We start from the raw sequence: 16,778 nt of genomic DNA, 5'->3' as shown, positions 1-16,778 counted from the left end.
AGAGAGAGAACTCAAATTAATAAAATCATGAATGAGAAAGGAGAGATCACTACCAACACCAAGGAAATACAAACGATTTTAAAAACATATTATGAACAGCTATACGCCAATAAATTAGGCAATCTAGAAGAAATGGACATTCCTGGAAAGCCACAAACTACCAAAACTGGAACAGGAAGAAATAGAAAACCTGAACAGGCCAATAACCAGGGAGGAAATTGAAGCAGTCATCAAAAACCTCCCAAGACACAAAGTCCAGGGCCAGATGGCTTCCCAGGGGAATTCTATCAAACGTTTAAAGAAGAAACCATACCTATTCTCTAAAGCTGTTTGGAAAGATAGAAAGAGATGGAGTACTTCCAAATTCGTTCTATGAGGCCAGCATCACCTTAATTCCAAAACCAGACAAAGACCCCACCAAAAAGGAGAATTACAGACCAATATCCCTGATGAACATGGATGCAAAAATTCTCAACAAGATACTGCCAATAGGATCCAACAGTACATTAAGAAAATTATTCACCATGACCAAGTAGGATTTATCCCTGGACACAAGGCTGGTTCAACACCGTAAAACAATCAATGTGATTCATCATATCAGCAAGAGAAAAACCAAGAACCATATGATCCTCTCATTAGATGCAGAGAAAGCATTTGACAAAATACAGCATCCATTCCTGATCAAAACTCTTCAGAGTGTAGGGATAGAGGGAACATTCCTCGACATCTTAAAAGCCATCTACGAAAAGCCCACAGCAAATATCATTCTCAATGGGGAAGCACTGGGAGCCTTTCCCCTAAGATCAGGAACAAGACAGGGATGTCCACTCTCACCACTGCTATTCAACATAGTACTGGAAGTCCTAGCCTCAGCAATCAGACAACAAAAAGACATTAAAGGCATTCAAATTGGCAAAGAAGTCAAACTCTCCCTCTTCGCCGATGACATGATACTCTACCTAGAAAACCCAAAAGCTCCACCCCAAGATTGCTAGAACTCATACAGCAATTTGGTAGCGTGGCAGGATACAAAATCAATGCCCAGAAATCAGTGGCATTTCTATACACTAACAATGAGACTGAAGAAAGAGAAATTAAGGAGTCAATCCCATTTACAATTGCACCCAAAAGCATAAGATACCTAGGAATAAACCTAACCAAAGAGTAAAGGATCTATACCCTAAAACTATAGAACACTTCTGAAAGAAATTGAGGAAGACACAAAGAGATGGAAAAATATTCATGCTCATGGATTGGCAGAATTAATATTGTGAAAATGTCAATGTTACCCAGGGCAATTACACGTTTAATGCAATCCCTATCAAAATACCATGGACTTTCTTCAGAGAGTTAGACCAAATTATTTTAAGACTTGTGTGGAATCAGAAAAGACCCCGAATAGCCAGGGGAATTTTAAAAAAGAAAACCATATCTGGGGGCATCACAATGCCAGATTTCAGGTTGTACTACAAAGCTGTGGTCATCAAGACAGTGTGGTACTGGCACAAAAACAGACACATAGATCAATGGAACAGAATAGAGAACCAGAAGTGGATCCTGAACTTTATGGTCAACTAATATTCGATAAAGGAGGAAAGACTATCCACTGGAAGAAAGTCTCTTCAATAAATGGTGCTGGGAAAATTGGACATCCACATGCAGAAGAATGAAACTAGACCACTCTCTTTCACCATACACAAAGATAAACTCAAAATGGATGAAAGATCTAAATGTGAGACAAGATTCCATCAAAATCCTAGAGGAGAACACAGGCAACACCCTTTTTGAACTCAGCCACAGTAACTTCTTGCAAGATACATCCACGAAGGCAAAAGAAAAAAGCAAAAATGAACTATTGGGACTTCATCAAGATAAGAAGCTTTTGCACAGCAAAGGATACAGTCAACAAAACTCAAAGACAACCTACAGAATGGGAGAAGATATTTGCAAATGACATATCAGATAAAGGGCTAGTTTCCAAGATCTATAAAGAACTTATTAAACTCAACACCAAAGAAACAAACAATCCAATCATGAAATGGGCAAAAGACATGAACAGAAATCTCACAGAGGAAGACATAGACATGGCCAACACACACATGAGAAAATGCTCTGCATCACTTGCCATCAGGGAAATACAAATCAAAACCACAATGAGATACCACCTCACACCAGTGAGAATGGGGAAAATTAACAAGGCAGGAAACCACAAATGTTGGAGAGGATGCGGAGAAAAGGGAACCCTCTTACACTGTTGGTGGGAATGTGAACTGGTGCAGCCACTCTGGAAAACTGTGTGGAGGTTCCTCAAAGAGTTAAAAATAGACCTGCCCTACGACCCAGCAATTGCACTGTTGGGGATTTACCCCAAAGATACAGATGCAATGAAACGCCGGGACACCTGCACCCCGATGTTTATAGCAGCAATGGCCACATAGCCAAACTGTGGAAGGAGCCTCGGTGTCCATCGAAAGATGAATGGATAAAGAAGATGTGGTTTATGTATACAATGGAATATTACTCAGCTATTAGAAATGACAAATACCCACCATTTGCTTCAACGTGGATGGAACTGGAGGGTATTATGCTGAGTGAAGTAAGTCAATCGGAGAAGGACAAACAGTGTATGATCTCATTCATTTGGGGAATATAAATAATAGTGAAAGGGAATATAAGGGAAGGGAGAAGAAATGTGTGGGAAATATCAGAAAGGGGACAGAACATAAAGACTCCTAACTCTGGGAAACGATCTAGGGTGGTGGGGAAGGGGGGGGGGGCGGGGGGGGGGGGGAATGGATTACGGGCACTGAGGGGGCACTTGATGGGATGAGCACTGGGTGTTATTCTGTATGTTGGTAAATTGAACACCAATAAAAAATAAATTTATTTTTAAAAAAAGAAAACCACAACAAAGAAACAAAAACTTGCCTTTATTTCATGCATATTTAAAACTGTGAGAACTGGCAAATATTCATAGCTTTTACATAGGACATGCACAATTTTATTGGTGTTTTACACTCACATGATAGAATTTGGGCATGGTTATATTATTATTAGTACAGTCAGGGAGGGTAATAATTACTAATATTATACTTGGCATATATATTGGAACTTTTATCAATCAAAGCAAGAACGCTTAGCTGTCACTGTTGGTGAGCAAAGAGTGAGAAGACAAAATAGTATAAAGTATTAGCAGTAGTTAGTGAACCAAAAATTCTTATGGGAAGGAAGATTAAATATGTGGAGTAAGCAATGGACTTAGCACTATAAAGAGAATTTCAAGTTTTTAAAAATTGGCATATATTAAATATGCTCTCAATAGCAATGTGCATTAGGAACTCAAGACAGGAACATAAATAAGATGTTCAGTTTTTAATCTCTGAAAAATAATGTCAAGGGAAACAAACTTTACCTAGTGTGGTTATTTGCTAGCTTTTTTTTTCCTGTCTCTTTGGACACTGTCCCCCTAAGCTTCCTTTTCAAATTCATTACTAATGTGTATGATGTTTTATATTCCTTGGTGTTTTGTCTGTAGCCCTGTTCTGGCAATTTTGATTCACTGAATTATTCCCTGTGAGCCAGCAGCAAAGAGAATAGATAAGACATGTGGCTGATGCTACATTTTATTTTTGCAGAAACCATACCACATTGCTTAAAACACCTTCTGATATTTTTTCTTCTTCATATAATTGCTCCTTTTTCATGCTCTGTACACAAAGAAATATATTCCCTCTAGATAAAATGGAAATTTTAAGAAAAAAACCTTAACATAGAAAGAAAAGGGGTTCACCAAGAGGAATTATGTCCAGAATGCTGGTTTCCCTGCATACAACAGTAGCAACTGCTCTTATGTTTTCTATTCCAGCCATTCTATTTGTTAGTGATCCTGTATGAAAATTAGAGGTAAGTCAGAAATATAGGAGGCAATGGAGTCTCCCAAACCTTATCATTGTTTCATTGCTTATCAGCTCAATTTTAATTAGATTAAATAGGGTATATTGGAGTTCTATTTTGCCACTGAATATAGATAGTAGTATATTTTGTTTTATTACATCATTTTTTTCATTCTCTGTTAAGTGAAAAGCAGGAAATTTCCATTTCTGTGCCTGTGTTTCTAACTGAATATAGGCTAGATAGTACTTTCTTTTAGAGAATAGACTAACTGTAGGTAATTCCTGGCTACATTGAACACTTATTACTTATATGAATATATCTAAGGTACAAAACCAAACTGACTCCAGTGCTTCATTTGGGAATAAAGATAAAGTTCCATAGTTGTGTCATAAAGACTGAATGAGATAGAATATACAAATCTTTAGTATGTCATTGGGAAAAATAATGCCTTTGCTTATCACAGTAACCATGAATATTCTGCCCCAAATTGGAAATCAGTTCACACTAAAGGAAAATAAGGTTAAAAACCAGCTCTTCGAAAAGCATAGTAAGTGCCACATGGTTTATATAGCACTTTTCATTTATACTATTTCAATTAATTCCCAAAATGCCCTTGAATTTCACATCCATGGTAAACAGAGAAGACTGATACTTAAGAAAATAAAGGACCATTCAAAGTCACAAATCTATTAAGTGGCCCATTTGTATTTTTAACCCATATTTCTCTAACCACAGAGCCTATATACTTTCTGTGATAGTAATCTACCTTAGAGTGTCATAAATAAGAAACTGATACTCTTTTGATAGCATCATCTTATATTCAGGTTATGTGCTTTACTTTTTTCCTTGATTACAGATGACTAAATAAAGAACTGAAACTTGGAGGGTAGGAATTGATAATTGCCATAAACTGCTAGAGATACAATCCTTCCAGCCACTTGGTGGGTTCTCTAGAGGAGTCTTTGCTTCACTCAGGAAAAGAGAAGCTACTAAAGAAAACCTGTGTCATGGCCCAAAGTTCAGAAAGATTGAGCAGTTCCAAGTAAATTTAGAGTAATTATGAAGCCAAACTAGATTTCACCCACAATACTGAACTAAAAAAACTTTCCTTCCCTTTAATGTGTTATTCCTAAACCCTGAACAACTATTTAAAGTAAAAATGAGTGGGAAATATCAGAAAAGAAGACAGAACATGAGAGACCCCAACTCTGGGAAACGAACTAGGGGTGTCGAAGGGGAGGTGGGCGGGGGGTGGAGGTGACTGGGTGACGGGCACTGAGGGGGGCACTTGATGGGATGAGCACTGGGTGTCATTCTATTTATTGGCAAATTGAACACCAATAAAAATATAAATTAAAAAAATAATAAAATAAAGTAGAAACAGTGAGGTGATCAATAAAGGACATGGCTTGGAAGATATGATGTGTAAAGTCCCCCTAATGATCTTTAATGAGGTTTAACTGAAGAAGAATGAAATTAGTAAACATAGAGTTGAAACAATTAGACTCTACTAAGAGGTCCATCCAGGGCACCCAAGACATTAACAACAACAGCAAAATGCACCAGAAATAAATGCAGTCTAAGGCTCTCATCTCAGTGTCTTAAAAGAACATCCTTTGTTGCTTCAAACTTAATGTATTCTTTTATACAGAGTCCCTTTCTCATCTTGGGCATCAAGAAGTCATCAGTATCTAGTTTCTCTGAACCATCGCTGTTAATACTAACCTGATGGTAACAATTTTAAAGGGGCATGACATGGGATAATTTCAGAAGGAAACCTTGAAGGTACTTTGTGGCCATCTTATTTGACAAATATGAACTATTATTGCTAGCTGTCATTTTGAATAGTTCAAAGGGTCTGTCTCAGGAGTTCTTAGAAGGAGTTCTTGATTATGATGAAATGATTGAAAGATAATTTAAGTTTAACCTAAACCATGTTCTTCCAGGGGGAAATATGGATCTACATTCATAAATAAAAAGATGAGCTAAATGTTAGAGATATCTTTCATACTCTGCATGAATACTTCCTTGGATGGCTTCAGGCTTGAGGAATCATATGCACCTAATTAAACATTGAGGTTTTTTTCTCCTCAGAGGCTGCTGAATGAATGAATGAATGGATAACACAACCAGGTTTAGTTGATGTTGGTAAATGAATACAGACCATTGATTGTCGATACATCCATTGATTGTCTTTATAAATAGGATAGTATACTTCTGAGTCAGTGATATTGCATCATCTCTTGGTAGACTCTTTAAGCCAATTTTTGCTGATCCTTGAAAATTAGACTTTAAGTACTCCTTTTCAGTGATGCTCACATGAACTTTCTATATATATTAATACCTTTCTTCACAGCTTTTCATTCATTCCCTCAAAGGTTTAAAGAGTGTCAGTCAAGTTATTATTTTTCAGAAGCTATTAAAATTGATTGGAAAGTTAAGAAAAATAAAGAATATGCAAAAAAGTTGAAATAAGGTTAAAAATGCAGTGCATTGACACATTATTACCTATGGAAGAGTAATAATATACCTTTGTTTTAAAAAAAAAGTTTTATTTAAATTCCTGCTTGTTAACACAGTATTAGTTTCATTTGTACAACATAGTGGCTCAACACTTGGATACAATGCCTGATACTCATCACAGATGCCCTCCTTCATCCCCATCTCCTGTTTTACCCATCCCCCCTCGCCTTCCTCAGGTTTTTATTAGTTTATTCTCTATAGTTAAGAGTATGTTTCTTGGTTTGCTTCTCTCATTCCCCTTACCCTTTGCCAGTTTGTTTGGTTTCTTAAAATCCATATGAATGCAATTGTATGCTATTTGTCTTTCTCTGACTGACTTATTTCAGTTAGCATAATTATTTTTAGGTTGTAAATGGCATCGTTTCATCCTTTCTGATAATGGAGTGATAATATACCTTTTTAAACCAGGTTCTCCAAAGCCAGTAGAAGCCAGGAAATTTAATGCAGAAATGTCAATTTTGGGATTGAAATCAAATATTGTTTATTTGATAAAAATGCATTTTGAAGCTCCTAGATGTTATGAAGAACCAGTACTTCCTAGGAAAAGCAAACCCTGATAAAGGAAGAGTATTGTTTGAGCAGAAGTAAAGTTAATTAAAAGAATGAAATATAAGGAATTTAATGAAACTTAAATTTAATGAAATTTAATAGACACAACCTAGGAGCTGTGCAGCTAGGAATTCAGCATTCCATAGAGAATTTTGCCTGATTGGCATTTGTGATGCAACTACAAACTCAACATCACTTCAATAAATAAAGAAAAGTGTTTCTTTTAAGCCTCCTATGACTTCCAGGCACAGGACTGTGTTGCAATGCCTTTAAAGATCACAATCTGCTGTCACTTGCACACATACACAATGTAGTGGAGTAGTTCCCAGGGGATTTCAGCACAGATGTATGATGGGCTGGGAAAAATCCATCAAAGATTCATAAAATTTTCCCTCTACATAAAATGACACACCAATTCAGCCAGATTCTGGCTCTACACTTAGACCTTTGTTAATTAACTCTTCGAGTTTATTCCTTGTGTTTTCTTCTAGAAGTCTGGCAGGAGAACCACAAATAAGCAACTGAAAAATGAGAAACCACACAGAACTAACAGACTTTATCCTCCTGGGATTGTCAGATGACCCACAGCTTCAGGAGGTGATCTTTGTCTTTCTGCTTATCACCTACATGCTCAGCATCACTGGGAACCTGACCATTATCACCCTCACCCTGCTGGATTCCCACCTCCAGACCCCCATGTATTTCTTCCTCAGAAACTTCTCCTTACTTGAGATTTCATTCACAACTGTGAGCATACCCAAGTTCCTGAGCACCCTGATTACAGGAGATAAAACTGTTTCCTTTAATGATTGTATGGCTCAGTTATTTTTTTTCATTCTGTTGGGAGTCACTGAATTTTACCTGCTGGCTGCCATGTCCTATGACCGATACATTGCCATCTGCAAACCTCTGCATTACATGACCATCATGAATCCCAGAGTCTGCATACTCCTTGTCTTTGCTTCTTGGTCGGCTTCATTCTTAATCATATTCCCATCACTCATGCTGTTAATACAGCTTGATTATTGTAAGTCCAATGCTATAGACCATTTTACCTGTGACTATTTCCCCTTACTACATCTTTCTTGTTCAGACACTAGATTCTTAGAGATAGTGGGTTTTTCCTGTGCTGTTTTTACGTTAATGTTCACATTGATGATAATAATTCTGTCCTACATATATATCCTCAGAACAATTTTGAAGATTCCTTCTACTAGTCAGAGGACAAAGGCCTTTTCCACCTGTTCTTCCCACATGATTGTCATCTCTATCTCCTATGGCAGCTGCATTTTCATGTATATTAACCCAGCAGCAAAAGACAGAGTGTCTCTGAGCAAGGGAGTTGCTGTGCTAAACACCTCGGTAGCCCCCATGCTGAACCCCTTTATTTACAGCCTAAGGAACCAGCAAGTCAAGCGAGCCTTCCTGGACAGGGCAAGGAAGATTGTATTTTTCTCAAGCAAATGAAAAAATAAAAGTGCTGTCATAAATTAGAGGCATAATGAAGAACAAGTAAACAAAAAACAGAGTTCTCAAAGTCTAACAATGCCCATGTAGCCTCACTAGAGTTCTATTTCATTGCTTATATTTCTATTGCTAGCAGTTTGCTGAGGATATTTGAATTCATAGATATTTTTTTCCATTTAAATTCCAATCCCTTTTCATTGCACTTCCCTTCCTTTAAACTAGGCTTTCCACTCTATCACTATGAGGTTGGCCTCATTTCCCTCTTCTAAATATCTTTAAATTCCACTTTTTTCACAGTAATGCTTAGAAAATCAAAGGAAGACAAAAACACCACAAGATCAATGGGTTAAAACTGTTTTATAATTTCACCAGGAAACACTCTTTCATGGAATTCAGAAAATATTGTCATGTTTAACATTATTATTTATTTACCATACAAAGACTATAAATATAGCTTAGTCTTACTGGAGTATTACAGACACTATCTTCTCCATATAAGAGCACACTTAGTAACCGTGTAAAAAATGTGTAACTAAAAATATATATATAATTACTTTTTTTGAGAAATCTCAAAATATTGCACAGGTACTCAATTTAAAATTTTACTGTGCCATATAATTTCTCAGCTTAAACTTGAAGTAGTCCCTACTTCTTGAAACCCCATAATTACCACATACTCCATACCAGTTCTTTAAAAAAGCCTGAAGAAATATATATTCCTAGGTACTAGATATGACCACAAATTTACTGTGGTATATTTGAATAAATGCTTGATGTTAAACTGATCTTTGGATAATAATGGCTAAGAGTTATAACATTCTCTTACTTTTTTCCGGCCATTTTGATCTAACAGCTTACATGTACAGCTCATTTATGTGAAAATGACATAAAACCTTCTTTGTTTCATACTATGCTTGTTAGTAGAAAAATCATTGCCAACAAAAATCAGTACAAAGCCCACTATCACTGCATTTCTTCAGTCCGTTACTGGAGGTTCCACAGGACAAAACAATACACTTAATAGTATTAGAAAGGAAGATACCAATAAATCTTTCTTTCAATAACATGATTTTCCTCCTAAGACCTTAGTGTATTGACACTAAATGGTTCTTAGTCCAACACACTCCTCTCCCAGATACCACACCTCACCTCAATAAGGCCTCCCTCAATGACACTACTAAAATTACAGAAGCTCCCTCTTCCAAGGTAGTCAATTTTCTCCCCTTTACAACATAGTTATTAATTTATAAAAGACTCATAATTTGCTAATCAATCATGTTCATTGCTTATTGTCTATATCCTCTCATATCTCTCACCCCATGAGAGCAGGGACCTCTGGCCTCCTTTGCAGATAAAATGATGTGCTCCCAGCAGTGGTGTGCAGGGGCCTGCCCTATACTTCCCAAGAGCCAGTTGTGCTGTGTCTTCTCCATTCTGTATTCAGAAAGTTCCCATCAGAGCTTGAAACTGCCATGTGAGAGAATTGACATCTTTGAAACAGATAAGCTCTATAGATCAGTCCCTCACCTCCACCCCCCTGAGAGGCAGTATTGAACATTTACCAGAAGTCACTAATCCTCCTCATTTAGAACATGTGTCTGCCTTGTAGTGGGTATTAGACAAATATTTTTGAATAAATAAATACGTTTGCATAATTTAGAATGGTCTGGTGCCCTAGCAATCAGAGCACTGACTAAATATTTTACAACATAAACACATACAATAATGTACATAACACTGAGCTAGCTTTTAAAACTCTTCAAATAAAATGAGCATTTTATCACAACTAGACATTTTGTATGACAAAGAAATAATTGAATGTTTTCTAAAGCATTTGGTGTTCATTTTCTTTTATTTTACATTAGGTCTTTTGACAACTATGTAAAAATCAATTTACTTGATGTGTACTGACTTTTCATGAAGTTAACGCTTTTTTTGATAGGCATTAATTAGATTTATTGTGGTGACTATTTTGCAGTATATACAAATATCAAATCATTATGTTGTACACCAGAAACTAATAGTGTTATATGTCAGTTACACAGCAATTTAAATTTTTTTAAATCTAGCATGTAAAAAAAATGACAACACGTTTTGTTAAGGGTTTGCATATTGAATTTTCTATGATAGGAATTCTTATGATGCAAAACCTTATTTTTTCCAACCCAAAAAGATTCCTATAATTATTTGGGTTACACCTAGTAATATATGAGGTGCCAACCTCATCTGTCAACTGATACACTTCTAATATTATAAATTCAAATAGAATAATAACTCAGTTAGATGATGGTAGTCAGTAAATGGGAGGCCAGTCAGACATCTTGGGGGGTGGGGCTTACCTATAGAGGATAATAATATACCATTGAAAATAATTAGCAATACATACTGGAATTATTCCAAAAATATGTTGTGAGTTCAGGACTTAGAGAAAATCTTTATTTTATGTTATTTTATTTATTTTAGTAAAATTTTTATTGGAGTTTTATTTGCCAACATATAGTATAACACCCAGTGCTCATCCTGTCAAGTGCTCCCCCCAGTGCCCATCACCCAGCCACCCCCACCCCCCTCCCACCTCCCCTTCTACAACCCTTTGTTCATTTCCCAGAGCTAGGAGTCGATTTAGAGAAAATCTTAATATATTTGGATCCCCTAACAATTTGATTTAATAAACTTTTTTTTTATTATGAGTATGTTACAACAAAACTTTATTTGTAACTGAAACCTGTCCTCCACTATCTGAGGAGAGTGAAACCTGGTAGCCTGAACAATAGTTCATAGACCTAAAACATAGGCACTCATCAACCTCAGAATACATGGAGGTAATTGGTACGTTATTAAAAAGCAGATGTCCTACTAGCTTGTGGATAAGAGCCTAACAGTTGTAATTAGTCTTCCTCAAAAGTAAATTATTAGGAGGCCTAGAGAAAGCTAGAGAGCTATTAGGAACTAGGAATAAAACAGTAAAGGTAGAAAGTGAGTGAGAGAGTGATCAAGGAGGAAAGAGAGAGACAATTCAGCATCTAGAAGTTTGAGGAAAGATATGGAGAGGAAACATATCTAATAAGATATTTCACGGGCAGTCCAGGTGGCTCAGCAGTTTAGCGCCACCTTCAGCGTGATCCTGGAGACCCAGCATCGAGTCCCGCGTGGGGCTCACTACACGGAGCCTGCTTCTCCCTCTGCCTGTGTCTCTGTCTCTGTCTCTCTCTCTCTCTCATGAATAAATAAATAAATAAAATCTTTAAAAAAAGATATTTCAAATGAAGAGCAGTGCTTTGTGAGATAGAAACTCATCCGCCTTTCCTGTAAGTAACTCCATAAAGATTGCATTGCCCACAATGCTATAATTTACAGTCATATAGGATCACATGAGCCTCATAGTACAGTATGCTTATCAATATAATTAGAAGTTTTTGCAATATAAAGGAATTTCATCTTTCTTGACTATATTAATGGACTATGAGTATTTTTCTAGTGAAAGGAATACTTTGTTCATTATTGCATACCAAAGGCTTATTGTAGTGTAGCCATTAACTAAAATATTTGTTAAATTAGTCAACAAAGGATGGAGGTCTCAAAATGCTTATTCCTATCTAACTATTTTTATCTCTTGCCTTGAATAATTATAATTATTCTGTCCTGATATTTTGTTTAAGTAAGTTTCTATGCCTGGGTTTTCTAGAACCCCTTCTTTTTCAGAATCATAGACAAAATCTCTATAACCCTTGTAACATAGCACCTTTAAACTCCTTACTCAACAGAAGAAGAACCTCTCTTTTCTATTAGATCTACCCTCCCAGCATCTCCCCTGCGGACATATATGGGGGAAAATCTTATATTTTAATCATTAAGGGTACCAGATGGAACCCTATGATTAGACTCCTATAGATAACACACTTTCAATGTTTTCTTAATTTGAGATGTTTTCATATAGACGATAGTGAAATATCACAATGGTACACAACAATGCCATTTACTTGGCACATATCAATGGCTTCCTTGAGACAGATCCTTTCAAGTCTCAGTAAACAACTCATGTACTCCATCTTTCACTTTATATAATCCCCAGAAACACAGTTCCATTTGTGTGACCTTGGAAAAATTAGCTAAACTCTCCATAAGTCAGCTTCCTAATATAAAATTAGGGAGGATAATAGGAATTTCTTCAGAGAGTAGTTGTAAATATTGATTTATATAAGGCTTGCAAAAGACTTACAAATATGCCTGGTACCCTACAAATGCTTAATAAATTAAAACTATTACTATGATCTTAAATAATATCAGCTTTAATTGAATGTCATACAGCCAACGACATGCAGTTTACTCAAAAACAATTTGGCTTTATGTATCACAAACATTGTCTGTAGGACAAATGTCCTTGTATAGTACATCATGTGGTACTCCCTCATCCATAAATTGGGGATGACAATAATGATTATTTCTTTTTTACACATCACTACTCTAAAAATATTTTATTATGGACTTACACATTTGCATCTACCAAATTCCGTCAATTATGTGTATCTATATACGAAGACTGCAAGACTACATTTTCCATTGTCCATAAAGCTAGAATTATAAATGTAAATTTTAGTTCTGCCAACCAGATGCATTCATAAAAGATACAAACTTTAAACATTGCTATAGTTAAACATCTACATTGGTGGTGTAGATCACAGCAGATTCCAATGACCATAAATTTTGTAACAATAGCCCTAGATTCCTGAGGATCAGTTTTCATGAGGACTCAATTTTGTAAAGCAGCTCTGAGATCACTCCAGGAAGCTCTTCCTAAAATCTGCCTTTAACTCTCTTGATAATTCCTTAATTTGTACATTACATTAAATTGATTTACATTTAAAGCTATAATAAATTCTGTTCTCTACAACTGCAGTTGTATATATATACAAAGCCTATCCAGGTAACAGCTCTCAAAGAAATAAGAATTTTGAGCCAATTTATTAACCTGGCTTGATTTGAAGTCAGCAACGATTCCATTAGACACTGAAACACTGGTAGTCCACATGGACACATTAACAATGCAGAAATCACCAAGAATAAATGCCTACTAAAAGCAAAGTTGAATAAAATTGAATACTGAATACAAGGCTTATGTAGGAGCTGGCTGCTTCTAAATCCCTTAGACAGCTTAAAGAAAAAAATGTAATTTTGCTTCAATCTTCTCATTGATGAAGGATAGTTGGAAGAAAAGCAGGCATGGACAAGGGACCCTAAGAAAACCACCCTTAAAAGGATTCTACACCTCCTGGAAAGAGTGCTTCACTCTTTCCCATGTGATAGGTAGATAACCACGACCTGATTGGATGACAAGCTCATGTAGGGTTAATTATATTGAATCAGCTCACCAACAAACCCATAAAAACCCCTAGACTTAGAGACTCTGATAGTAACCCTCTCAGGTCCCCTCCCTCTTTGGGAGCTTTGTACTATCACTCAATAAACTCTGCTTTGCTGCCCACCACTCTATCTGGTTACCTCTTCATTCTTCTAAGTGGTGTGACCAAGAACCATTGGCATTGGTAGAGAAGAAATCCTATCTAGCATCATAAATGAAGAGATGCCATCACCATATTAAATCCTGATCCTGCAAATATTAAATCCTGTTCCTTAAATATCCAGTTGATTTAATTCACAACTTCTTCACATGTCTTACGTTAATGTTAGAACACTGACTGGGGAAAATGGGAACTGATCATTGGAAGGAAGACATCTCTGTGGATTCAGATGATTCTGAGTACCTGAACATGAAAGCACCACCTAGATTCCCTTGGCAGCAGAAGGACCATCTTGTTCTGCTTCATGAAGCTGACCATGTATCATTTAGAACCTCTGTAATTATCTCACTTCAGATAGTTAAGTTTAAATTTGTCCTTTGTGTACTTTCACCATTCTTAGCCTGGTTCTGACATATATGTATCAGAATCTAGCATTACGAGGAGATGCTAAGCAAGTACAAACTCAGAAAAAGACATAATTACACTTAAAAATTTTACCTGTTTTTAATAATGTTTTCCTTTCAAAAATTTTTAATCTAATTAGTTAATATACTGCAATACTGGTTTCAGGAGTAGAATTCAGTGATTCATTACTTACATATGACACCCAGTGCTCCTCATAACAAGCACCCTCCTAAAACCCATTACCCATCTCTATCATCTCCCACCCTAATCCTCCCATTAACCCTAAGTTTCTTCTCTGTCACTTATGGTTTGTCTCTCTCTCTCTTTTTATCTTTCTCCCCTCTCCCATGTTCTTCGGTTTTGTTTCTTTTAATTAATTAACATATTTATATATTTATTTTAATAAATTTATTGTTTATTGGTGTTCAATTTGCCAGCATGTAGAATAACACCCAGTGCTCATCCCATCCAGTGCCCACTTCAGTACCCGCCACCCAGTCACCCCCACCCCCCGCCCACCTCCCCTTCCACCACCCCTAGTATGTTTCCCAGAGTTAGGAGTCTCTCATGTTCTGTCTCCCTTTCTGATATTTTTCATTCATTTTTCTCTTTTCCCCTTTATTTCTGTTCACTGTTATTTATATTCCTCAAATGAATGAGACCATATAATGCTGGTCCTTCTCCGCTTGACTTATTTCACTCAGGATAATACTCTGGTTTCTCTTCAGATTGAATAAATATTTTGCCTTTCTGTTTTTTTTCTTTTTTTTTTGGAAAAATTACTTGGCTTTATTTTATTTTATTTTAATTTTTATAATTTTTTAATAATAAATGTATTTTTATTGGTGTTCAATTTTTTATAATAATTTATTTTTTATTGGCGTTCAACTTACCAACATACAGAATAACACCCAGTGTTCATCCCGACAAGTGCCCCCCTCAGTGCCCGTCACCCACTCACCACCCCCCCCCCCCCCCCCGCCTTCCTCCCTTCCACCACCCCTAGTTCTTTTCCCAGAGTTAGGAGTCTTCATATTATTTCTCCCTTTCTGACATTTCCTACCCATTTCTTCTCCCTTCCCTTCTATTCCCTTTCACTATTATTTATATTCCCCAAATGAATGAGAACGTATAATGTTTGTCCTTCTCCGATTGACTTATTTCACTCATCATCACACCCTTCAGTTCCATCCACGTTGAAGCAAATGATGGGTATTGGTCGTTTCTAATGGCTGAGGAATATTCCATTGTATACATAAACCACATCTTCTTTATCCATTCATCTTTCGATGGACACGGAGGCTCCTTCCACAGTTTGGCTATTGTGGACATTGCTGCTAGAAACATTTGGGTGGGGCATCCCCGGTGGCACAGCGGTTTACAGAGGACTGCAGCCTCGGGTGTGATCTTGGAGACCCAGGATAGAGTCCCACATTGGGCTTCCTGCATGGAGCCTGCTTCTCCCTCTGCCTGTGTCTCTGCCTCTCTCTTTGCTCTCTCTGAATGAATAAATAAATAAATCTTTAAAAAAAAATAAACATTGGGGTGCAATGTGTCTATGTGTCTGTTTTTGTGCCAGTACCACACTGTCTTGATGACCACAGCTTTGTAGTACAGCCTGAAATCTGGCATTGTGATGCCCCCAGATATGGTTTTCTTTTTTAAAATTCCCCTGGCTATTCGGGGTCTTTTCTGGTTCCACACAAATCTTAAAATAATTTGTTCTAACTCTCTGAAGAAAGTCCATGGTATTTTGATAGGGATTGCATTAAACGTGTAAATTACCCTGGGTAACATTGACATTTTCACAATATTAATTCTTCCAATCCATGAGCATGGAATATTTTTCCATCTCTTTGTGTCTTCCTCAATTTCTTTTAGAAGTGTTCTATAGTTTTTAGGGTATAGATCCTTTACCTCTTTGGTTAGGTTTATTCCTAGGTATCTTATGCTTTTGGGTGCAATTGTCAATGGGATTGACTACTTAATTTCTCTTTCTTCAGTCTCATTGTTAGTGTATAGAAATGCCATTGATTTCTGGGCATTGATTTTGTATCCTGCCACACTACCAAATTGCTGTATGAGTTCTAGCAATCTTGGGGTGGAGGCTTTTGGGTTTTCTATGTAGAGTATCATGTCATCGGTGAAGAGGGAGAGTTTGACTTCTTCTTTGCCAATTTGAATGCCTTTAATGTCTTTTTGTTGTCTGATTGCTGAGGCTAGGACTTCCAGTACTATGTTGAATAGCAGTGGTGAGAGTGGACATCCCTGTCTTGTTCCTGATCTTAGGGGAAAGGCTCCCAGTGCTTCCCCATTGAGAATGATATTTGCTGTGGGCTTTTCGTAGATGGCTTTTAAGATGTCGAGGAAAGTTCCCTCTATCCCTACACTCTGAAGAGTTTTGATCAGGAATGGATGCTG

At 36.7% G+C, this 16,778-nt stretch overlaps 1 protein-coding gene across 2 annotated transcripts; it reads left to right on the top strand.

The window, feature by feature from the left end:
* The first annotated feature begins 1,856 nt into the window (after positions 1-1,856).
* On the top strand, positions 1,857-8,433 carry LOC100685324 (olfactory receptor 6C1). 2 transcript variants are annotated; one of them, XM_038589695.1, is made up of 2 exons: positions 1,857-1,880; positions 7,492-8,433. In XM_038589695.1, exon 2 carries the CDS (start codon positions 7,495-7,497, stop codon positions 8,431-8,433), a length of 939 nt encoding a protein of 312 aa, XP_038445623.1. In that variant the 5' UTR covers positions 1,857-1,880; positions 7,492-7,494. The 2 variants fall into 2 exon arrangements, with proteins under 2 accessions (XP_038445623.1, XP_038445622.1); XM_038589694.1 differs by lacking the exon at positions 1,857-1,880 and adding an exon at positions 6,707-7,312 and having other exon boundaries at positions 7,458-8,433.
* The last annotated feature ends 8,345 nt before the right edge of the window (positions 8,434-16,778 follow it).

Source organism: Canis lupus, unplaced genomic scaffold, assembly GCF_011100685.1.
Source record: "Canis lupus familiaris isolate Mischka breed German Shepherd unplaced genomic scaffold, alternate assembly UU_Cfam_GSD_1.0 chrUn_S763H926, whole genome shotgun sequence".
Classification (NCBI taxonomy): Eukaryota; Metazoa; Chordata; class Mammalia; order Carnivora; family Canidae; genus Canis; species Canis lupus.
Note: the sequence above shows the minus strand (reverse complement) of the source record. Positions and strands in the feature narration are given on the sequence as shown.